The 26152-nt window shown below is 32.2% G+C and overlaps 1 protein-coding gene across 1 annotated transcript in view; it reads right to left on the bottom strand.

Moving 5' to 3' along the window:
* LOC118191422 (ras-related protein Rab-8A-like) overlaps positions 1 to 23644 on the bottom strand; it is a 62611-nt gene extending 38967 nt beyond the window's left edge. Inside the window, exon 1 of the mRNA XM_035362224.2 lies at positions 23484 to 23644. Within this exon, the coding sequence (XP_035218115.1) occupies positions 23484 to 23607 (124 nt within the window). The 5' untranslated portion in view covers positions 23608 to 23644. The remainder of the gene's footprint in view (positions 1 to 23483) is intronic.
* Between the last annotated feature and the right edge of the window lie 2508 nt (positions 23645 to 26152).

The following is a 26152-nucleotide window of genomic DNA, read 5'->3' as shown; positions in this document are numbered from 1 at the left end:
ACAAATAATTAATATAAATAATGTAATCTTTATTATTTATATTTATAATTTAACCTAACGTAGGACAACAACAACAGGTACTATGTTTTGTTCCTTGGCCACGACAAAATTCTGCACACCATTTGCCTTAGAAACCGATCAGGAGAATTAGAAACAACAGCAACAATATAATGTAATTAGAATTAACCTCTCATAATCCCCTTACGCGTCACTGATCATTTAAAAAGCTATCCATTGGATGCTTAAAAGTCCATGCGCTCCAGAGCAAGAAACCTTGCACTCAGCAAATGTTGCAGAAATATCATTGTAGGTTTTGGTAACAATATCCTGTTTTTGTCCTCGATCGTGACTAGAAAAGCGAATCCGTTTCTGATTAAAGCACTGAAGTCAACACTTTTCTTTCTGCACAGCAGAGTTACTCCTACGCAACGCGCTTATTCACTACACATAGGAAGTTAAGCTTCGTGAAGGGAGATCTATATCAGGAGAAAAAGCATGACTCATTCCATGACCGATGGAAAAAACCCTTCTCTAACTAGATTACATCACCGTTATTGATTATTACTCTCGCACGTGTAGTCCGAAATTTTCCTCATTTCTGAGGGAGGAAGAATACCACAAAGGCATAGTGGGTTCATCCACCCACAAGCGCTCATCACATAGAAAAGAATCCGAAGAAATTTCGCAATATTTTTTGTTGCTGGTATTACCCGCATTTCTTTCAACACTAATAAAACTCTAGACTTCAAATTTATACTTCTCGGTAAACTTTTGTCGTGTTTTAATAATTTATTTTCATCAAATGTATCCACAAATTATATTATTTCAATCCAAAGCTGTAATATTCAATCTGGATTCGGAGAAAGTTCAACGTCGTTGTAACGCTTTTCGTTTCCGTTTTAACTCCTAGCAACGTTTTCTTTAATTTAAAAGAAATTAGACTATTTTTGTGGCATCAATTTATAACGCTTTTGCCAAATATTTTGGTAATTCAAAAATTTTACCTTTTTAAAATTTTAACTTCAATTAATTTTAAAATTTTAACTTTGCATTTTAAATCGTGAAACTCAGTTCTTACCTCACAAGCTAAATTAATCCACACTGAATATTTAATTTCTTTTAGATGTCTTATCAAAATAATTCGAACAACGAATATACGTATGTTATAATTCGAAGAGAAACACATCAATTAATTTTCAATAAAGAATTTTTAGATTGCCGTAGATTTTAAATAAAACTTAATCTATTTCGAATGTCCTTGGACATAGCTATCTCTTTTTCAGGAATAAAAACATTTCCATGATATTATTTGAAATCTACGGTAGTCTGAAGTTGTTTATTTGAAATTATTTGAAATCTACGGTAGTCTAATTACGGTAGTCTGAAGTTTTTTGTCTAATTTTAATATATTTTATTTAGAAATTATAAAGAAAGCTTATAAGGTATTTCCTCTTCCCTATCCGCATGCCTTCATGGTGTAATTATGAACATTCTCGAAGCGTATTCGAAATGTCCAGGGCTTGAGTCTCCGGGAGAGCACTGCACATGTTTCGTGTCTCCTGCTTCAAAAGAACCTAATGACTCTACAAGCTCTTTAATGTCGTCTCTGTAAAGTATATAGCTGTTTACAATGATCTTTATAGAAAATGGCAAGTGGTAGGAAAAGAGTGATATGGGAATGTATATTGTAACAATAATAATAGTTTTAAGAATAATAATAGTAGGGACATACAGTTTTAAGACTCACACAGAAATATATAGCGTAATTCTTAAACGCATTTCCTGAAAATATTTCGTGTTGATTTTTAGATTCTCTCAAAAGCAGCGTTCTGTAATACACTGGTGATAAAAATTAAAGAAGAACTACAATAAGGTGCTTAGTGTTAATTTTATTAATTGAAGTCCAATCAAAGATACTTGCTTGGTAGCCCAAGTTCAAAGTTATCGCGTACTCCATAAAATTCCCTTTCTCGACACAGAAATGTGCAAATTTATGTGCATGTTCTTTCAACACAAAAGGAAAAAAGTGCAGTGAGGTGCTGCAGATTCTAATTTCAAAGACTGTGAGAACAGCTGGATTAAAGTTCAGCATGTGGAAGTAGGCGCATGTCGTTAAGAAGGCGTCTAATAGATTGTGAGAAATAGCGTGTGGCTAGGAGAGTGAAAGAAGGACAGACACTGACGCATATCTATAGAAACCTAAATACAGCCAAACGTCTCATGTTAGGAATCTGAAAAATGTTTGAAGACACTGGTCAATCAGGTCAAAAAAAGCAGATCAAGGTCTAAAACATCCTTAGACTGACTCTCAAGACTGTTATTTGCCAATGAAAGAATTCAATAACTAACGTCAGCCAGACTGCAAGAGTTCGCTGCAGCTACAGAAACTTGACTATTCAGATATATCAGGAATAACAGCTTTACAAAAGAGGACATTTTTTTACCATTGCAACAACGAATTCTTAAATTTGCAGAGATGAGGTTCTTTTTGCTTATGTCAAGTTGTTTAAAAGTGCAATCGTATGAACTTCTTCCTAATGGACAGTAATGCTCATCCTCATCACATCACATTATTGAACGATTATTTTGAGTGCAAAGGGATCCAGCGGATATTGTAGCATGCATATTCTTCGGACTTAAAACCGACAGAACGTGTGTAGAATGCACTAGTACTCTGGCTTTCATCAATGCAACACCCACTAAGCACTCTAGAGCACTTTCAAAGCATTATTCATGAGTGCTGTAAAGCCTGCATTTCGATCAGGGTGATCGAAATGCAGGCTTTACAGCTATTTTATTGATTTTTTTCTGTGTACCTCTAAACAATTGTAACACCAAAATTTCCTTACTCCAGTTTATACCAGTTTCCTACATTCTTATTTAAATTTATTTATTGAAAAAATAGGCAATTTTGCCTTTTTACTTCCTTGTACGAAGTAAAAAGGAAGTATTGTAATCGCGAAAAGTTTCAGGCAGCATATTTCAACGAAAATATCCATTTTCACCGCTATCGATTGCAATTTAATGATGTTTTTGCGTGATATCTGTACGTAAGGACAGAATAAAAGACTCTTTTCATCCAAAAAAATTATAAAATTGCTTTAAAATCAATTCTGAAGAGAATTTTTTGTGGCGTCTATACGAACGTATGTACGTACGTACGTATCTCGCATAACTCAAAAACGAGTAGGCTCAGAACTTTGAAATTTTGTATATAGGACTGCTATAACATGTAGATGTGCACCTCGTATTTTGGTTGCGATCGGACGGACCAAACGTATATAAATATATTTATATATATATATCCACTCTGTTACCCGGCTCAGTGATCTCAGTTTCTTTACTCTTATATGTTTGTAAATTGTACATTTTTTGCTTTAAAAATGATTGAATTATGCTGTTCTTATCTTCCGGTTAAGGTTTTTATGCCTTTAGTAAAACTGAATGCAATATTTTTAGAATTATAAACAATTTTAAAGTTGTCTAAGTGCCGCTAAGCCTTTTTTTGATGGCGGCCATTGATTGTTTACATTTGAAACAGCAGACTAGTGGATTTGTTGCCAATCTAGAGAAACTTAGCTTTGCAACAACAAAGATCACGCCTTAATTTATTATTGTCAATTAAATCATTGTTAATCCTTTCTGGAATTTTTTCGAGGAAATAAGTGTTTAAGATTTACTTCGTAATTTTTAATATATATATTTTGAGTTGTTATGTATTTTTGCCTTCTCGCGAATTGAGAACTGAATTAATTGAATGAGAAATACTCAATCGTCTGTGAAAAACTGTTTCTTTTTTGTTTTATTTGCTTAATTGCTTTTATACATCATTCTTGCTTTATTATAGTATTTGAATAGAACATGTGGCAACGATTAGATAATTATATTCTTTAAATGATATAAATTTTGTGCATTATGAGTTATAATATGAACTAAATATAATACTGTTAAGTGAATCTAGCGCCAGATTGTCGCTATGGTAAACAAATACTAGAGTGAATTTTAAGGCATGCATTTATTCTATTGTGTTTATGCGCTGTCGGCGAAGTAGATTTAATTCAATACAATAAATTTTAACGAAATGCAAGAAAAAATGCGTATAATTTAATATTCCGTACAAGAAGTCATGTGGTGTAACATCAGATTTTTTAAATATGTCATCTAAATGTATGTAGGCATGACAAAATAGAGATTTTGTGCAAGTTCAATGTTCTTTAACTGCAAAATTATTCAAGTTACATGAGTTGTCATAGTTCCTACTTCAAGTTTTCTCGCCAGTGTATAATAAAGTGTTTCTCAGCATGATTCCATCAATATTGCGGATTGCTTCATTAATTCTGTTTACGAATTCTTCTATCGATCAAGATTAGCACACTCAGCATGTCACCATCAGTATTGCAGATTGCTTCATTAATGCTGTTTACGAACCCTTCTATTGATCAACATTAACACTTTTAAGTATAGCAACAAGAAAAATATTGAGGATGAAACATTAGCTAATTGAGATGACTATAATTTTTTTTAGTCGGTTGCTGAAGAAAGAGGAAAACTTTATTCATATCCAATGCGTTGCGTGACACTGTCATACGGTCATAATACAAGCACCCTGCATTGTCTTTGGATATCATTACCTCATATTTCACAAAGTTGAAAATCGCTTGAAAACAAAATAAACAGCCAAGTCTCTATTAATCTAGCGCGGATTAACCTGGTTAATTGGAATATTTTGAAGATGGGAATCATTCAGAATAAGCATTGCCTTCCCCGGTATTCCAACTCCGGACATCCCTTACTTGCCGGAAGTGCTTTCAATTGTATTACGATGCCTCCCCCTCTGGTAAGTAAGAAGAAAATCGATCTTAGTTTAAAAAATAAAAAAGTTAAGTTCCATGTATTGGTAAATGATGGAAAAATTACTACCATTAACCATCCCAATAAAGCAATATTTCTACTGAAAAATGGAGAAAGTGCATGAGATAGCAGTTTGATAGCAGATAATATCACATTACTTAGGAATTAATATCATCTACAACATACGGTAAGTATATTTGTAATAATAAAATTCCATAGTCAAGAATACACTTAAAATTCTAACTGTATGTTCTTTTCATTTTTTAATGGCGACGGTCTCTTATTTCAAAGTGCGTGGAATTAAATCCACAGCCCCGTAGTCAAGTTGTTTTTCCCGCCTTTTCTACACTACAGTTATAGAATGTTCTGGAAATATTTAAAGCGAACTGGAATGGCTGACGTCATTTCTTGGAAGCTCCGCCTTTCCAGAGGCTATAAAAGAACTCGCAAAGGAATATCGGGTCTTTTCCTTAATGTAACGATGCAGTAAACTTAATACAAAAAGTTATTAGTAGTTCTTTTTTATTTACTCCAGAGATCTTAATTTTTGTAACTGCTATTTTCTCCTGAAATATAATAAATGGATCCTGTTTTTTAAGCTTATCGTCTGATAATTTAAGCTACGACTACGTCTATGATTCTTCACCAATCTATTTATTCCGGACAAAAGCTGGTACATCACATATATATATACAGGAATAAACAAATACTGTTAAATCATCCATTAAAAATAAATTGCAGAATCGAAAATGGAAGTTAAATTTTTCTCATAGTCTCCTACCGAAATCTTTCTCTTTCGAAATATGTTCCAGTCTTCTTATTTTGAATGCTGATTTCATTTACGTAACCAAATGAGCTTATTCTCCAAATCAAGCAGTTTAAAATGCAGGTGATTTGTTAATAGTACAGGTTAATAGTTGTGTTCTGTTAATTTAGTACAGGTTATTAGTCTTTCTTGACTTTTTTTAACTGGTGTCCGATTAACCATGATTTTGGGTAACAACGGATATCATCAGAGGTACTATCTTGGTTACGTGTTAAGGGCGAGGAAAAAATTTGTTGTTTCTTTGAGAGAGGGGGAGTAGCTAATGAAACACCCTATGTGTTAAATTAGTAGCAGTTCGTAAGAAAATGTACAAAATAGCATAAGTATCGTTAGATTAAGGAATTAAATAAAATAATTTAATGCTTGTTCTTAGAGTACAACGAGAAAAGGTTCAGATAACAATTTAGTCAATCAGATTGTGGAGTTCCTCATGCTTATTCTGCTAAATGAAAGTTGAGGATCCTAGTGAACTTATTAGCGACTTATCGCTGAGATCAAATAACAGGAATCGTAAACTCAAGAAGGGTTAACTACCCTTTATTTCACACAAAATAAGCTGAACAGTTGGCCTCTTTCCAGCCTCCAATAAAGTCTCTTCGGGCTTGAACTCAAAATAAGAAATAAGAACTAAATTAGAACTAACTAAAAACGACTTAGCCGGAGCTAACACAAATCTAACGCAGTTGGCCCTTAATTTAAACTAGCCGGCGAATATCAAAAGGGAAGGAATAGACGGCCGATCGTAACAGCTTCAATAGAGATTTAGCCCGAAGGCAAGCACGCGCTCTCGGGATTCCTAGCTCTCTCTCTCTCTCTCTCTCACGAAGTGTGTTACCTTAAATACCACTTCTTCCCTTAAACACTACTTCTATCACATTTGCATTCAACGTGATTCTAAAAACTCATTCTGGTAGGGAATTGTCAATGAAACAAGAATCAATAGGAAAGTACGTTAAAATTAAAATAACCGTTATGAAATCAAAATATACCTTGCAAGATCGTGTTATTATTTGAAGTGAAGACGATTCCTTTATTCTTAGCTTTTTAAAGAATTTTATTATTACTTTCAATTTCAGCTAGTTTAAAAGCTAGGCAAACAAAAGAAAATTAAGTTTTGAAAGGAAAAAGAGGACATGAAGTAAAAAGTTATAAGGTATTTCTTCCCCTTTCTTGGCATGCCTTCGTGGTGCGGTGGTCTGCCCGCTCAGCGCGTAATTGAGAGGCCCGTGGTTCAATTCCTGGCGAGGGCGTTGCATATTTTTCATCTCTCCGGTCTCAAAATAACCTAATGACTCTACAAGTGGCGCCCGAACTAAAAGGGTGATGGATGATGGTTCTTCTCACCCAGGATTGGGCGATTGGTTCCCCTAAAAACCCCAGTCGCCCTTTAAGGGGCTTCATACACCTTAAACCCCTCATGATCTTCGAATATGTGACTGTTGTAAGAATTAGGATATTTTATTTATTTTAAAAGCAATTATTTCCAACTTTTTACAGTTGACTACATAATATAGCTGCTCTGGGAAATAGTAACCAGAAAGTTTGTGTTGCCACAAATATTTTTGTAATTTAATTCGCTTTGTGACAAAATTTTTCGCCATGTTTCCACCTTGCGCGGATGATATTTTAAAAATGGCTAATGGTACATACTTGAAATTGGATGGAATTCTTTATATGGGCACTATATTCCAACTGAACCAAAAATCTGATGAATGTTTTATCATTACATTACATAAGAAAACATTACAGATTTTTTAAATAAAGTATATTTTATAATCTCAACTGCAAATAAAATAAAAATTTAACATGAAATTCTTAGAATTCGTGGTTCACAGTAGTTTCCAAATGGTATAAAAGCTACATATTAAATATGGAATTAAATTATGCAACAGAATGTGCATAAATTAATTAAACTGTGCGCGCAAGGTGAACACATGAAGAAACATTTTGTCACAAAGCGGATTAAATTATAAAAATATTTGTGGCAACACAAACTTTCTGATTACTATTTCAGAATGTAACTATATTATGTAGTCAGCTGTAAAAAGTTGGAAGTAATTGCTTTTAAAGTAAATAAGTTAACCCTATTCTTGCAACAGTTATCTATTCGAAGATCTTATGGGTTTTAAGGTGTATGAGTTCCCTTAAAAGGGGCAGTATGTAAGGTATTTCTCCCGCGTTCTTGGCATGCCTTCGTGGTGTGGTGATCTGCACACTCAGCCCGTAATTGAGAGGTCCGTGGTTCGATTCCCGGCCAAGGCGTTGCATATTTTTCTTCTCTCCGGTCTCAAAATAACCTAATGACTCTACAAAGTCAAAACAAATAAAGCATAAAAATATTTAAAACAATAAAATAAAAATAATAATAATGTAAATAAAAAATATAATAAATGATCTTGCGTGCAAATAATAAATATAAATAACTATCAAATGAATGAGATAAAATATACAAACGAAAAATAAATATCACAAGCATAAAAATATAACGACACCCGAGGTAACAAAACTACAATAAAAAATATAAATATTGTCTCGTCAGAAAATGTCTTTTTCTAAACCATTATATTTTAGACTAATTGATGATTACTAATTAATTCTGTCTGATTGTGCATACCATTGTCAGGAGATTTTTTATAGCGGGCACAATTATGTAATTTACAGTAGTTTTCTTTTATTATGAAGCAATAATTTGAGTCGACACAATTCAACAATTTGAATCGATGTCTGTTTTTCGTCTTTTTTTCTTTTCTTTATTCCAAATTATTAAGGGTAATATGTATATATTAATTATATTAATATCTAAATTATTAAAGCTAATATTATTATGAATATAGAGTTTTCGATTTTATCCTACAGATAACATTATTGATCAAAGCACGAAAAGTCATCTCATTCGGAAATTAGAAGTTTCTTTTCTTTTATGATTTATTTAGTTATATTTCCAGTCTTTATCTTGCGATAGAAACTTAACAACATTAGAAAAAAAAAAAAAAAAAAAAACTTCAAGAAGACTTAATAGCTACTTTTTAACTAGTTTTCCAATCAAAAACTTCGAATACTTCTGCAGATATTTTTTTATATATTTGTAGATCCTTAGTGTATGAGAAATGGATTATCTCTTTTATAACAAAAGTATATGTTATACTTTATAAACAGCTTCGTAACTGTATCTGTTGATTTTGTTTTATGGAAACTACTGGTGTTATTTCTGAAATATTCATTTATTTCCGTCCTTTTTATGAGTTTTATACGGTTTCTTGTTCACATACATTTTGTATTATTGCCAGTTTTAAGAAAACTGTAGAGTCATCCTTTCAAGAGTTTGATACGGCATAGAAAAAAGGCATAGAAAATAACAGTTACCTTTTTTTCACTTTGAAATGTCAGCTTCAAAACGCAAAGCCCATTTACATCATTAGTGAAATTTTTCTTGAACATGAAATATGATATTTATAATGATAATTTAATTAATAATATTATAAGGTATTTTGTCTCTCCTTCCAGCATGCCTTCGTGGTGTAATGGTAGCACACAATATATTTAAGTTCATTGATTGAATTTGCATGCCATCCTGGCAGAAAATTTAACTCAGAATCACAGATACAATTTTAAAATTTACATTAAAATTTCGGAGGTATATGAAACATCAGTTTATCATATTTAAAAATTATCTTCTACATCATTTATTAAAACTTCTAGTTATGTATCACTGAATTACAAATTTAAGCTGGAACAGAAATCTTCTCGGAAACAAATTTAAGCTTAAATCACATAGATTCTAAATTATGTAATGACCTCTCACCAATTATATATGTTAAAATGAAACTTGAGGAATAGCAACGAGATAAGTAAACTATCTCTTCCTCTATATCGTTTGTAAAAAAATATTTTTTTATAGTCTTTATGGCTCAATGTTACAAACACTACTAATTTTTATTACGCCAAAGGGCGTTAGCCCAGGAGGATTGGATTGGATTATTCAATTATGGCAAAGCACATGAGGGCTATCTGCCTAAAGGGAGGGATGCCTTCGTGGAGGACATTCTAAGTAAAAGTGGCTCGTATACACGTTACACACGGGGGAAACCTAGAAAACATCCATGGAGCCAGCTCGTTCGTAGGATTCGAACCTCGGACCGAACTACCAGTGTTTAGCGTCTTTACCGCTCGGCCGCTGGTGGGCCGTTAGTATAGAAGGACTATTAATTTCGTTTTGGCATTTTGCGTTGGTTTAATATAAATGTCGGTACACTTTTTAAATAGTTGTCACCAAATATTAGAGCCCTTCATTATATTTAAAGAAATTAAATAATGAAGAATCTACATGAATGTATGTATGTTTCTCGCATTGTGAAAAAAAAACAAAGAAACCTAGAGACATCAAATTTTGAACACCGTAGTCCTCCGCTCGAATATGGAAATCTGGAAGTCCAAATTTGGAATTTGTTTTAGTATCTATTTCATATTTTGTAAAACTTTTAAAAAACGAATTTTTGATTTACAAATTCAACGATTTCAAAGCGAGCAATGACAACACTGTACGGGGAAAAAAAAAAGGAAAAAAAAATATTTCCAGGGTGCGCGACTGTATCAGAAATTCTAAAGATAAGCTCATTTTAAAATTATTTTTCGATATTGCTGTTGAAATGAATCGTATGGTTTAAATGCGAATAACATGATATTTAGTAAACAATAAAGGTAACATTCAAAAACGTTAAAAAAGCGCCCCTTTGGGTGTAATGTAAAAACAGAAATGTTTTATTCTGTTGCATTCTGTAAAAACAGAAATGTTTCTTCAGAAATGCTTTCAGATTTTTATTTATTTAATTTTTTTATTATTTTATTCTCTGATAAAAGGGACTATACGTGTTCGTATACACATGAGCTCTCATGCTTTAATCTGAAAATATTTTACTGATCATAGCACATCCTTTTGTCATTTAGTGCTACGAATTCGCAAATCAATGACTTAACAATCACAAAATTTTTAACAGCAGCATATTTTTAGAATTTTTGATAGAGTGTTAAGTGTTGCTATATATTTCTTTTTATATTCGCTATATTATTTATATTTGCTGTATTATTTCTTTAATACATAGCAATAACATTTGGTGGTAAGTATCCTTTTATTTGAAAAGTGATTCGACACAAAAATAAAACGAACACATATAGTTGAGGATTGACGCGAATACATTTAATTGTTCCATATCGAAAGCTCTTCTTCATAATGAGCTTATTTTCATTACATTTAGCATAATTCTAAGGACATATTTAACGCTTAAAATGTAATAGGTTGTTCTCAATCCCATACCTAGTTTAAATACCGAATTTCAGAAGTTTTTGATTATCTTATAACAATTTTATTTACAATCTAATATTTTGTTCGCACTGATATAAAAGTTTTAAGTTGAAGATTGTATCTGAATTCAGTTTTTCACTAAAGACTGATACCGGCTTCTTGTAAAATATCACTGCCATTTGTTGAGCTTTACCCAAAATTTAATCAACTCTTTATATAAATGCAGAAAACTCCCATACGGAAAAAAGAAATTTTTGGAAGTTTCATGTAAGAGTTATAATGGGTGAAAAAATCGTCACACATATAACATATAACATAGATAGCAGACAGATATAACATAGATACACAGACATCATTGTAAAAATAATAAAATGTGTGGCGAGAACTTTAATTCTTTCTTATTCATTAAAACTTACTATCAAATTTTGGGATCGAAAGATTACCTCTTCTGCCTATGTATATTAAAAATAATAAGAACCTCTCTATTTCCAATTCAGCGAAACCGCAAGTTAATGCTCTTTTCTTGACTTAGAGTCAAATTAATGAAAAAAGATCTTTAGGCCTTTAGGTTTTGGTGGTAAGCATCCTTTTATTTGAAAAGTGATTCGACACAAAAATAAAACGAACACATAGTTGAGGATTGAGACGAATACATTTAATTGTTCCATAACGAGAGCTCTTCTTCAAGTAAACTACCACTTCCGGTTGTCCAATTTTGCAAAATATAATTAACTCTTTCTATGAACTCAGAAACCTTCCATACGAAAAATAGGATTTTTTTGAAGTTTAATAGAAAAGATTTTGTGGCCGAAAAGCCACCTCATACGTACAGATACACAGACAGATAGACATCATTGTAAAAATAGTAAAAACGTGCTGTGGGGACCCCCAACTAGTGCTTATTCACTAAAAAATCACTATCGAGTTTCTGGACCAAAAACATTCTCTTGCTTATTTATGTATATATGTTGGCGGGAGGTAAAAAACTAAACTTTGATATGCAGCTATTATACGTATTTTAAAATGCAGTCTAAATACTAATTAAAAACGATATTTCGTGTCAGTGCTTTGAAAATAATAAAATTAATTATTCCAAACACAAACACCTTCTATGCGCGTAATACCCCTTCTTGTTAAACGGGGTGTAATTTTATGACACGACGAAAAGCATTGTGTTTCCTTTTTGTTATTTAAACATTTTTAGTAAAGAAATATTTTTGGATGTCTTTTACATTCAAAGTAAAGGTCACATTAAACGCACTGTCCTAACGGACGTCTTAAGGAAACTGGTTCGAATTCATGCACTTAGGGAAAACCATTAAAACTTCATGTAACCAGCCCTTCGAAATAATAGACACAAATAAAGGGTTAATTTTGTTTGAAAATACTTAAAATTAAGTGAAAATTCGAAATTCTTTTTAAATTGTTTATTTTTCCATTAATTTATTTAATAAATGGTTATAATCACTGCTTCATATTGTAGAGGGCCCACCAGCGGCCGAGCGGTAAAGACGCTGAACACTGGTAGTTTGGTCCGAGGTTCGAATCCCGCAAACGGGCTGGCTGCATGGGCGCTTTCGTGGTTTTCCCCATGTGTAACGTGTATACGAGCCAGTTTCTGTTAGAAAGTCCTCCACGAAGGCATCTCTCCCTATAGGCAGATAGCCCTCGTGTGCTTTGCCATAATTGAATAATCCAATCATATTGTAGAGACATTAGGATTTTTCGGAAGCCAGAGAGATGAAAAATTAGCAACCACCTTCGCCGGGAATCGAACTACGGAACTCTGGAATACCAGCTCAGCGTGCAGAACCACTACGCCACGAAGGACGCTAGGAAAGGGGGAGAAATACCTTATAATATTATTACTTTTATCTTAATTTTGAAAGTTTTAGACTTGAAAGGAAAACTGAAGGTATAGACGTTATTTTTAGAAGCAAAGTTTAATATTCGGCACTTTATAGAGTCATAAGGTTTTTCGATGCAGGAATAGGAAAAATGTGCAATGCTCTCGCCGAGATTCGAACGTCGGGCCTCCCGTAAAGCGTGCGTCCACTCATACCACGAAGGTGTGCGGAAAGGAGGGAGAAAATGTCTTATGTACTCTCTCCCTTTGAAAGGGCGGCTGGGCATTAGAAGCCCTAATCGCCAAATCCTTTTGGTGATTATTATCATCCATTACCTTTTTAGTTCGGGCACCACTTGTACAGTCTATTTTAGAATTTGTTTACCAAGGAAATCAAAGAAATCTGCAAATCCCACCATGCATTGAGCACTGATTAAAATTAATTAATCATTCAAATTGTTGATAAAAATAGAGTAGTTCGTTCACTCATAAAAAATAGTAAGCTGAGTTATTTATAGTCCAGAGCTTAAAAATTATTTTATTGCTTTTTTTCAGTTAACTTTCATTATGGTGTAAAATTTGTTTATTTTTATTTAAGCTTTCATCGTTTTTGCTAATTAACATGCATCAATCATTAACTCTCTAAATTTGCCTACATTTAGTTCTTATGTTAACTTATTACTATTTACTCCCTTGTGTTATTGAACTTAATGATTATCTTTACTAATCTAATTATTAATGAACTTATAAGGTATTTCTCCCACTTCCCTAGCGTGCTTTCGTGGTGTAACGGTAAGCACGCTGGGCCGGTATTCCAGAGGTCCGTGGTTCGATTCCCGGCGAAGGTGGTTGCATATTTTTCATCTTTTCTGCTTCCAATCAACCTAATGACTCTACAAGTGGCGCCCGAACTAAAAGGGTTGTGGATGATGATTCTCCGCACCCAGGATTCGGCGACTAAGTTCCCTAAAACCCTAGTCGCCCTTTAAAAAGTGGAGTATATAAGGTATTTCTCCCACTTTCCTAGTTGTTCTGCACGCTGGGCCGGTATTCCAGAGGTCCGTGGTTCGATTCCCGGCGAAGACGTTTGCTATTTTTCATCTTGTATGCTTCCAAAAAAATCCTAATATCTCTACAAACTCAGGTTTTCAACTCAGTCCTTTCATTCAGATGACACTTTTTGGTATCGCATAACATTGTGTGCATTAAATGACAGCGGCTGTCTATGTAAAATATAGTTTCCCCATCACGAGCGCTGAACAGAGCCAGAAGGCCAATACAGATCTGAGAAGCTAGTAATAGACCACTGAGAAACAAGTGGGAAATAAAAGTACGTTTGGAAAATTTAACTACGGATACTTAATGAAAACAAAAACTTACACTTTCACTTCGATGTATAAATATTTCATAATTCATTGTCAGGCATCAATTACGCATCTTTGCAAGAATTATATTAAATCATATTAGTCGATCCTTCGTTCATATTGTTCCAAGTTGGATGCACGTAGACTTCTTTATTATTTAGGAATGGTTCATTTAATTGTGCAAAGCTCACAAAGGTTATCAGAGTATAAGGGTTATTCAATTATGGCAAAGCACACGAGGGCTATCTGCCTAAAGGGAGGGATGCCTTCGTGGAGGACTTTCTAAGGGAAACTGCTCGTATACACGTTACACATGGGGAAAACCACGAAAGCGCCCATGCAGCCAGCTCGTTCGTGGGATTCGAACCTCGGACCGAACTACCAGTGTTCAGCGTCTTTACCGCTCGGCCGCTGGTGGGCTCAGAGTATGAATAGAGATGCTTTCGAGACATCTTATGAGAAACTGGTTCGCATTCATGCGCTTAGGGAAAACCAATTAAACTTCATGTAACCAACCCATTTCCCAGGAGTCGGTGTACTGGCGTCTTATTGCTGAACCCAGTTGCTAATTGGTTAAAATTATAACAGCATGCATATTCTACATACAATTAAAAATTCGAATTTGTTTTCTCAGATTCATTATTATAAATGCTTTAAAATGCATTTTACTGACACAACTCTGTTTCCATATAGATTTTTAAGGTAATAATTCAAAGTAATTCAAATGCAAATGCCTTAAGAGTTTACAGTATATTGAATCTTTCATTTCAAACACGACGAAAGTATTATTAGGGCGGGGTATTCAACGAGCTTAAAGGGGGCGTTGAGGGAAACGAATTTCGGAAAGAGGACACCAAGAGAAAGAGGAGAGGGGGGAGTTTGAGAAACTATGGTGTTGAGTGAGCTGAATACTTAATGTCTCGGATGAATAAAATTTAGCTTAACTTTATATTGGGTTGGCAACTAAGTAATTGCGGATTTCACTCATAGATGGCTTCAGTTGAATTTTTAGGGTTGCAGACGTAGTACAAATGTAAAACACATTTTGTTATTTGATAGTTGGCAATTCAGCTGTCAATCAGTAAAAAAGTTTTTTGATCGGTTGCGTAGTTTTCGTTTGGCGTTCGTTGAAAAATGGAAAATCAAAAGGAACATTTTCGTCATATTTTCTTTTTTATTACCGCAAAGGGAAAAACGCATCGCAAGCTCATAAAAAGTTATGTGCTGTTTATGGTGACGAAGCCTTAAAAGAACGGCAGTGTCAAAATTGGTTTGCCAAAATTCGTTCTGGTGATTTTTCACTCAAAGATGAAAAACGCTCTGGTCGTCCAGTTGAAGTTGATGACGATCTACTCAACGCAATAATCGATTCGGATCGTCACAGTACAACACGCGAGATTGCAGAGAAGTTTCATGTATCACATACATGCATTGAAAATCACTTAAAATAACTCGGCTATGTTCAAAAACTCGATACATGGGTTCCTCACGAACTGAAAGAAACGCATTTAACGCGACGCATTAACAGCTGCGATTTGCTAAAGAAACGTAATGAAAATTATCCATTTTTAAAACGCCTGATAACTGGCGATGAAAAATGGGTTGTTAACAACAATATCAAGCGGAAAAGATCGTGGAGCAGGCCAGTTGAACCAACTCAAACAACATCAAAAGCTGATATTCATCAAAAGAAGGTTTTGTTATCAGTTTGGTGGGATTACAAAGGAATTGTCTACTTTGAGCTCAACCGAATGATCAATTCTGATGTCTACATTGAACAACTAACGAAATTAAACAACGCAGTTGAAAAAAAGCGGCCCGAATTGACAAATCGAAAAGGCGTTGTATTCCATCATGACAATGCAAGGCCATACACATCTTTGGTCACTCGGCAAAAATTATTGGAGCTTGGTTGGGATGTTTTGCCACATCCACCATATAGTCCTGACCTTGCACCATCTGATTACTTTTTGTTTCGATCTTTACAAAACTCCTTGAATGGTAAACATTTCAATAATGATGATGATGTCAAATCGTACCTGATTCAGTTTTTTGCTAATAAAAACCAGAAGTTTTATGAACGTGGGATTATGATGCTGCCTGAAAGATGGCAAAAGGTCATTCATCAAAATGAGCAATACATTACAGAATAAAGTTATTTAGTTCCATGAAAAAATTGTCTTTGATTTTCTAAAAAAAATCCGCAATTACTTAGTTGCCAACCCAATAGATCCATTAGGATTTTGAAGTAGGAAACACGAAAAATGAGCAATGCTCTAGCCGGGACTCGAAGCTGGACCTCTCGAAAACACGCCGAGTGTGCTACCATTACACCACGAAGGCACGCAGAAAGGAGGGAGAAAATAACCTTATAACTTGTTTCACTGTCATAAACTCGGCAGCCTCGAAAAATTAGAAAAATTTAAATACTACAAAATAAGGGTCAACTTTTGGAAAAAAATATTAAAATTTTTTGCTTTAAAGTCCCATAGAATTTCCATGTAATTTAAATTTCAAATACAAGATGAATGGAATTTTAGAGAAACTGAGATTGCGATGTTGCATAAAAAATTTACAATACTTGTGGATTAATAAATAATGGAATAATCAATGTCCGTAGAAGGGAAAATTCATAGTAGACTAGTAAAACAAAATAATAAGTACAGAATACCTGGTGTTCCGATATCGTAGTTCTCTATATGCCATATGTCAAAACATTAAAAAAAGTTTTTTAACTTTCAGTAAAATAAAAAAAAATACTAACTGTAATCCACTTTATAGGTTGCAATATCAAATAATCCATTCATAATTCAAAATTTTGCGATTAGTTTTATGAAACTATTTCATAAAACTATGAAATATTTATTTTTATATGTAAAAATTTATGAGATATTTATTTTTAACACCTTCTCAGCCATAACCGAAAAATACTCATTGAAAATAAAAATTAACAATAGCTTTTATTGAAGCAATCTCTACATGTAATAAAACAAAGAGTCTGTCTGTGTGTGTGTAAGCTAATAGACCCACGGCTACGAAATTTGATACATAGGTGCATCTAGACAAGAGCCAGTGCACCTCGAAGCGACTTTTTCGAAATTCGAATTCGAATTTTTTAAATTTTATGTTTTGTGACGAAATCGCGTCATTTTGAGACATAATGGGCTATAGAAACGCGAGATTTTACTCTACGCACTCCATTTTCACATCGTCATGAAACGTAGGCACTTAGCTATTTTACGAACTTAAAATAAATTTCGTGTTTCAATAAATCGATTAAATACGAATTTATTTAACAAAGTGAGCTTAACACCTTTTCGACGGGATTTTTTCTAAAAAAGTTTATGTTTAAAAATGTACAGTTTATTTTTCTTTGATTTTCGGACACGTTAAACTTTCATCCTTGCGACTGCTTTTACAAAAAGAATTTTGGAAAAATAATAATATACTGTATTTAAAAAAATTTTTTTTAAATGAAGCTTCCGAGTACATTTCTCACATCTCACATCTTTAAAAATGTGATTTTGGCAACAATTTTCCTCTCTTATTGTTGTTGATAGATTTTTGATGAAATCGCATCATTTTGAATAGTTTCATTCTTTTAGAAATATGGATTTGGCAACAATTTTTCATCGTATTTCTTATGTCACCGTTTTTAAGAGATTGGCATATTTCATTGTCATTTTTTTTATATACGAGTGTATAATACATTTTTATTGATTTTTTTTTTTTTTTTTTTTTTTTTTTTTTTTTTTTTTTGATAAAGTTGTTCTGAAGAGTAAAACTCTGCGCGGAAGGTTTTGTTTTTTGAGTTTCTTTCATGTTATTTTTTGCTTATTTCACTTTAATTTTTGATTAATATTTGTATTAAGGGATATAGCTTATTTCATTGTAATTTTTTTCTCTTGAAAATATAAGATAAAATATCGTTAATTATTCTTTGCTTTTGAGAATTTTTTGTTTTTTGTATTCTTTTATGTTATTTATTACTCATTTGACTGATTTTAAGATATTGAAACGTTTTGAGTGATTTTTTTAGGAAACAAAGTTCTTAACCTCCTTTATACCATTTTAAGTTCTTAAGAATTTGCAAAGGGAAGTTGGTTAATTTATTTATTAGGATAATTAATATTTGTATTAAGGGATATTACTTATTTCATTGTAATTTTGGGTACTTTCCCGTTTTGCAGGCGCAAGCGATAAAGTCGCCAATAATGGTACAACCGATGCCAAACGGAATTTTCTCGCTGGTAACCTTTTACGCCTCATTTTCAAAACAAGTCGCAGCTTTTTCTTATCAGATTGATTGTTTCTTTCAATACTGGCATATGATTACATAGAATTTTTATCAGATAGTTCAGTTTATGTCTAAGGCCATTTTCGGTAATTAAGTCAATTAGGATGCAATCACAGCGCTTACCGGAAGCCGAAAATATAGAAAAGGTAAAGGCAAGGGTTAAATTCATCAATTCTAATGAGAATGCATTAGCGAAGTAAAGTACTGCAGTTTTACATAATTTCTGAGTACGCTATTCCTACACATTAAAATATTGCTTGCATTTAAACGTATGTTCCAAATTAAGATTTAACTTGAAATTAATGTAGATAATTACTGAGAGCATTAGATTTTTGTAGAGTAGTTTACGTGAGATGAGATCGCTTGGGGTCACGTGATATGAACCGGCGAATCAGGATATTGAACCATGAAAGCATAGTAAATTCTTAAATTAATGTCTTTTTACAAATTTATTGTCTTTATTTATTTGCTTTTTATAAAATTTTAAGCGATATTAAAATGTTTATGCCTTTAAAAAAAAGAATTCTTAGAACTAAAATTTTTTAAATATTTTTTATGTGTATACTGTATGTTGTCGCCAATAAATTCTGCTTGGCGAGATTAGCGCCGGCGAAACGGAAAAGTACCTAATTTTGTTATACATAATAACTTTTTTTATGAAGTTGTTCTACAGAGTAAATTTCTACGCAGTTTTTAAATTTAACGTTTGGTGCTCCCTTCAGCCATTCTCCGGTACATTTAAAAGCCAGACGAAGGATGGCAGCGAAGCTGCTAGTTTAAAATAAAATACAGCTACGCAGTTATGTAAATGAAAGTCATTACTACCATATGTGATGCCCTTATTTTACAACTTACCTTTGAAAAATGATCCTAATGTATATTAATAAGTATATGAAAGCTTAACAATAAGCTATCAGTAATTATCATGTGTAGTGAAGGCTTAAATGCAGTAAAGGAAGTTGGGGATGCAAAATGTCCAACGTCATTTTTGATGACTAATACAATTTTTGACAAAAGTAACAATTAAAATACGTGGTTTCAGTAAATGTAGGAATATCAAACACTAACTGTACTTGGCCATGCAATTCAGAAGATTGTATTTATTTACCATTCAGTACATATGCTGTGCAGGAAACATCAAATTACAAACACTTAATGCGTTAGAACATTAAACAAAGATTTTCTTGAAGGTTCTTACACTGCATTTAGATAAATCAAACATTTTACATTGTCATTATGAAAAACTAGATAAAATTTTCATGTTGAAATTAACTTAATGAACATATTATTTCCTTCTTCGGGGCGCAGAAAAAATTAAAAAGGCAGCGTGTTGCAAAATATTTTCACAAACTTGTAGGTGTTTCTCTTTCATATATCCTCCTGACGTGCGCTATCAATATATGTAACTATTTTAATTATCATTAATTCATCGTCAGTGAAGTATAAGTAACATAAATTATATTCTATTAATAGCAATCAATACCTTTTATTAATATGCCTAACTCATTCCAATTTAGATGTGGTTTGTTTTAAAAGCAGCAGACAGCTGAGTGATCAGTGAGCTGGCCTGCAAAGATAAAGTTCTCGTCCGTAGTCACTATCCGTCTTTTTAATTTCATATTTTGGATACAGTTAATCATGTTAATAAAGAATATACGAAAGATCATTGAAAGTACAAGAGATGAAAAAGGAAAATTTGCCTAAATGCTAAATGCTAAAGGCATCCGAAATAAAAAAAAATTCAACATTCTCAGGTACAGTGTTAAATGTAGTTAATGATTTTACTCAAAGAATTGCTAATAAAGAAACCTAACTCATACAAAGGCAATAGAACTTATGCAATAAATTATTTTCTATGCATTTAGAAATTACTGAGATAGTTTGCAGGTTTGTTAAAAAATAATCTGAGTAATTTTGCCCAAAGAAATTTATATGTTCATCTCTATGTATATAGTATTTAGATATAATATAACTATTGGTAAATAGAATGAGTTGTTACAAATGAATAACATTTGAGAAAATACGAAGATGTTACATATAAAAATGTTTACTTTATAACTTGGTTATTAAGAGATCCATCTTAATAACAATGTAATATTTCACTGAGTCAGGCATCCTAAATGAGAAAAAGCAACTGAAAGAATAAAAGTAGCCACCTCCAAAAGAAGAATAAACACGACAGATTTAAAGAATATAATACAAATAAAACATGCGAAAAGGAAAGTTTTTTTAATTAAATCAAGTGAATACTTATCGTCTGAGATAGTAAAATGTTGCATTTTGGGTCATGCATGAAGATGTAAATTAGAATAATAGCTTGTACGAAAATATAACACAGCATTCAAGATTCCAAGAACCCGAATGAAACAGGAGTTAATGGTATTAAAAAAATCAACCTTCAAATAGGAATATCTGAGTATTATATACTTAATGATTGATTAGTTTATCTCTTAAGCTATCGGGTATACTAAAATGGGTAATAAAATTAATAAGCCAGTAAAATGTTACGCTCTCGGGTATTCTAAAAACGTCATTCAAGGTTAAGGAAAACGAAGTCAGTAAAATGTTACTTCTGGAGTGAGATATTTTTTTCGAAGTATTATAAGACTCTAGTTAACCTGATTCTCCTTAATAACTAGAATTCTTAAGAAGTGTATAGCGACTATTCACTGATTTCTAAAGGCTATAGTATGTAGTACAAAGATTAAAGTTAAAATACCCTTTTATTTAACTCAAGAATATTTGGATCCTCTGGGGCTTACAAGAAGACTCCATTTGGTCTTTAACGTAAAGTAGAAAATAAGAAAATAAATTAATGATAACTAACTAAAACTAAGCTGTACAGAAGTAACTAACCCTTAATATACCTCAACGGTCTTAAATAAACCCTTAAATAAATTAATAAGTTGGCCCTTAAATAAACCTCACCAACGAATACTAACAATGTCCGTAGAATACATTTGGCTTAAAACAGCGACGTGGCCCAAAAGACAGAACACTCTCTACTGAGAACTTCTAAGCTCTTCTGCGGAAGTGACCGAGACTTCCCTTTAAATACTGGTTCAACCTCATTTACATAAAACGTCATTACTGAAAATTCATTCTGGCAGGGAATTGTAAAGAAAATAAAGGAAAGCTGTTTAAAATTGAAAATAACTATTAGGAAATTAAAATAACACTTACACATTATTTCATGAATTTACAGCTGATCATAATTTTTATCCACTTATTAATTTCAATAGTAAATATTCAGTCCTTATAATATTTTTGGTGATCTTTGTAAAGAAAGTATTCATATTCACGCCCATAATTTTATTTGTATCTTAAAGTCATAAATGGACATTAGCTCATTCTTAGAAGAATGTTTAATGACAACCTTAAGCTGCTACTCACAAAACTGGTTCTTTTTAAACTTCTGTCCCGACTCTAAACCATACATAAATGATAACATAAGATGTAAAAAATAGAAAAAAAAACCAAATGAAAGCAATAAAAATTACATTGAGGGTTTTGATGGTGACCATCTCTAAAACTGGGCAATATTTCTCAGAATCATAACCCATCGGGATAAGAATACACTTTTCTCTTTTTGTTTCTCAGCTATCTCCATAACAAACAGAAAATATCCCAAGGTATACGCTGCCATTTTAGAGTTTTTCTTTATTAATAACCAAATTCTGTACGTAGATTCAAATAAAAATTCGATGCATTTATAACACTTTGATATATATTTAAACAAAATTTTCCTTTAATGTATAAAACCTTATATTTCCTTTAATGTATTATATATTTATTCTATGCCTTGTATTAACAGCACTATGATATGACAATAATTTTCACTCCGTCACACATTAACTTTAACTTATATACGATGCACATTTTTCTCAGTTATGATTTACGAAATAATCGTTACACAGAAGCTAACGTTATACCAAAATTCTTCAGCTTTTTCTATTTTACACTATCATTTCTCTTAATTCTTTGAAATGATACAAGTGTTTTTTGTATACTTATTCCATATTATATGAAAATGTTTTTGTATACTTATTCCATATTATATGAAAATGTTTTTTTGTATACTTATTCCATATTATATGAAAATGTTTTTTGTATACTTATTCCATATTATATGAAAATGTTTTTGTATACTTATTCCATATTATATGAAAATGTTTTTTTGTATACTTATTCCATATTATATGAAAATGTTTTTTGTATACTTATTCCATATTATATGAAAATGTTTTTTTTTTTTTTGTATACTTATTCCATTCCTTTGAAACGATAGAAGTATTTTTTGTATACTTAAATCAAAAAATTCTTCAACAAAACATTTTTTCGTACGCAATTTTGCCATATATAGTTTTAAATTTCATAATAATAGTTAACTAATCAGGCATCTGTTAAGAATAGTTTTATTATAATTATAATCTTCTAACATTTTTATCATTTTCGAGCAGAACGACTATTCCTGTGAGCTTAACTTTAAGAGCCGAAACTTCTTTATATACATATTAATTTAACTTTGGCTTAGGAAAGAATTAATGATGAATAACATTGTTCTAAATGCAAGAGTTATTAATATTTTTGCAATTTTTCGTTTAGGAATTTGTAAATACTTTTTTGTGCATTTTTAAATGCAGTTAGCTGAATAGTATATAATAAGAATATCGAAAGCATCATATTTCCGAATGCATTTCCAAAAAAGTAGATAAAACACTTGAACAAATTTGCATTGGCTGTAAGCGCACATATAATTTTATAGATACGTAGAACAACACGACAGCGTAAAAATTAGTCTTCGCGCCAGTGACTTCACTACCAATCCCATTCTTAAATTTTCAAAAAATATAGCATAATTCTTTCGAGGAAGCTTAAGGTTTTCAAGAGCACGGCACATAAAATACGTTTGTCTTTGCAAAATGCTAATGAGCAAAGTATAAAGAGGGACCAACATCGTATTCATGCAGAAATGAATTTTTTTTTTCAATTTAACTTACCAATGGTAGAGATGTAGGTATCGTAGTAAGTTTCATCACAGAATCTGTGTACTATACAAGTTTTTCCAACATTACTATCTCCCAAAACTAAAATTTTATATGTAGCTACAAAGTCCACGGCCATCTTGGTGGTTGACAATTGGGTTTCATCGATTTTTCGGGTGCGCGCAAGGCATTGTGGGTCTGACCGAAGCGCCAGGCTGTCTATAAAAATATCCCTTACACGTTTCGAATTTAGAATCGTTTTTCAAAGAAAGAAAGGCTAAAAACAGACTTGTTTACATAGATTTTTTCATTTTATATCCTTAGCAACTTTCAAGAGAAATTCATCGGAAAGTTTGGAATACATCATAAAAATCTTGTTAAAAGGCAGAAAAGATTAATACATAATGAGAATAAATTTTATAAGTAATAATTTTGAAAGAAGAATGCAAATAAAACTTAAATTTTTATAACTATCTGCAAAAGTTATTACACTACACGTTTAGAATAATTCTCCTAAATATAAATTCTTTAGATACATTAATTTGTAACTTAGAAAAATTGCTTTGCCAGAGAATGTTTTCTTTTAAAGCTTTTACCTTATGGAAAATGTTTGTTTGATATTGCGTATCAGTTATATATTTTCTTTAAAAGAAATAATGCTTATAAATTAATGTCATATAAGATACAGCAAAGTTGTTGTCTTTTGATGACGAAGACCGAAACAAATTCATTTACGTTAACAATAGGTATTTTAAGTAAATCTTTTATTCAACTAGTAAAGATACATTATTTATTCAAAAAAAAAATTTTACTTAAAATTACTTTATTGCTTATTTTCACGCATAGTTGTAAAACTAGAATTTTTATCTTCCTAAGTAATAATGCGTAAATCTTCAGCATATTTTACATTAAAAAGTACCTCAAGCCATGCTAAGTCCTCTAAAATGTTTTTGGTCATTTTTAAATATTTTTTAAAGAATTTTTTTCTTTAAACTGCAATATATGAATAGAAAAATTTTTATTTTTATTTTTTGCCTGCCACATGGAAAAACACTGGTTTTAATTAAACTCATCTTTTTGTTTGCGAAAATGACTGTGAAACGTTGGTAGCGTTGACTGTAAACGTTGACTGTGAAACGTTTAATATTTTTGTGTGACAGGAACGAAGTGAATTTTCTGTAAAGAGACAAAATAGTGTAATAAACTATAAAATCTGAGTCTGAGAATTTTGTTTAGAACTCAATTAATACAGAAAGTAATAAACTAATGTTACAATTGAGAAGTTCGACTTTTAGCTCTGTTTAATAAATTTAAAAGCCTCTAATTTTCTGGGTATTAAAATTAGTTTAATGTTGATGATAAAAATGTTGATCTATATCATAAAAAATTGCCAAATTAGTAACGTAAGGTACTCTATACCAAATTATAACTTGTAGGATATATCAGAGATCAAAAAACCACAAATTGTTGTTGCTCGGCGGGCTCTAATGTAGGTGCTACCAAGGCAGCGGGCGTGCTTGATGTGTCGATGGCCACAGTATTCATTACTCGTGTCTATAAACTTAGAAAAGTAAAGAATTTCGTCCAATGAAAGTAATTAGCGATAACATCGGATGTCATCGGAAAATGATGAAAGAGTATTAAAGAAAATTGCAGTCAAAAATTGTAAAATAAATATTATTAAACAATTTTGCAGAATTTACTTTTTGTATTCGAAAACTTCTATAACGTATCGTATCCTTTGGCAACTTAAACTGACGAGCTCTAATAAGACTGTAGAGGAATTATCCTTTGATCTTATACAGATAACGTCAGTAGAAGGGTATAAATAACCCTTTATTCGATCACAAAGAGTTTAGAGACGACCCCACTTGGGTTTACATATGCCAACACTTTTGGCTTAATTTAAAACAAGTAATGTTGAACTTAAAATAAAATATAATTAAACTTGCGTAACGGCTCACAGGACAATTTAAACGCGCAAGAAGGCTCTGGCTCATAGAAGCCGGCGGGACAAGCTTAATGGCTAGAAGCACTCAACGCAACAGAATCAAATCGCTAGTAAGTCAAGGTAAAATATAGCCTTTAATCCGGCATAACACGCCCTAAAATCAACTTCGGAAACCTTCGCTTAAGTAAGTTCACTTCAATCTGAATAAACTCAGGCTAACTGATTTACATTTTAGTAGGAAAGCATGGATGAAAAGGTGAGCGACAGGAAAGGTGCTTTAACCTAACATTAACTATTAGTGAAATAAATAAGTACTTACAGAACATTTTCCTAAACCTACACCTGTGTACGCTACACATATATACTACTACACATTTCTACTTATTTTCATTGCCTGTGTGGAGTTTTTGAGATTTAATATTCATTGTACAGTAAGGAATATCAAATCATGAAACAGCAAGGGCACTGTTGACCAATACCCATGCTAAATGCTAACTTTAACGGTAAAAGAAACGCAAAACTGGAAAGAGAATGGATTGAAGAACCTGGAAATGAGATTGAAAATCTTCCACATCTTACACAATTGTGTGATTTCAGAATAATTTAGCCTGTATGGGTTATGCTAAAGGGTAGTCTTAGAAAATGCTTCTCCGCTGCTTATCCTTCTTAAGTAAAGGTCCCTGCTATATAGGCCTCCGATAGAGCGCCTATACAGTATTAATAAATTATTGCC

This window comes from Stegodyphus dumicola, chromosome 5 (genome assembly GCF_044657685.1).
Source record: "Stegodyphus dumicola isolate Sdum_Otavi_A_Nest chromosome 5, ASM4465768v1".
NCBI classification, from domain to species: domain Eukaryota; kingdom Metazoa; phylum Arthropoda; class Arachnida; order Araneae; family Eresidae; genus Stegodyphus; species Stegodyphus dumicola.
The sequence above is the reverse complement of the archived record's forward strand: the minus strand, read 5'-3'. Positions and strand labels throughout refer to the sequence as shown.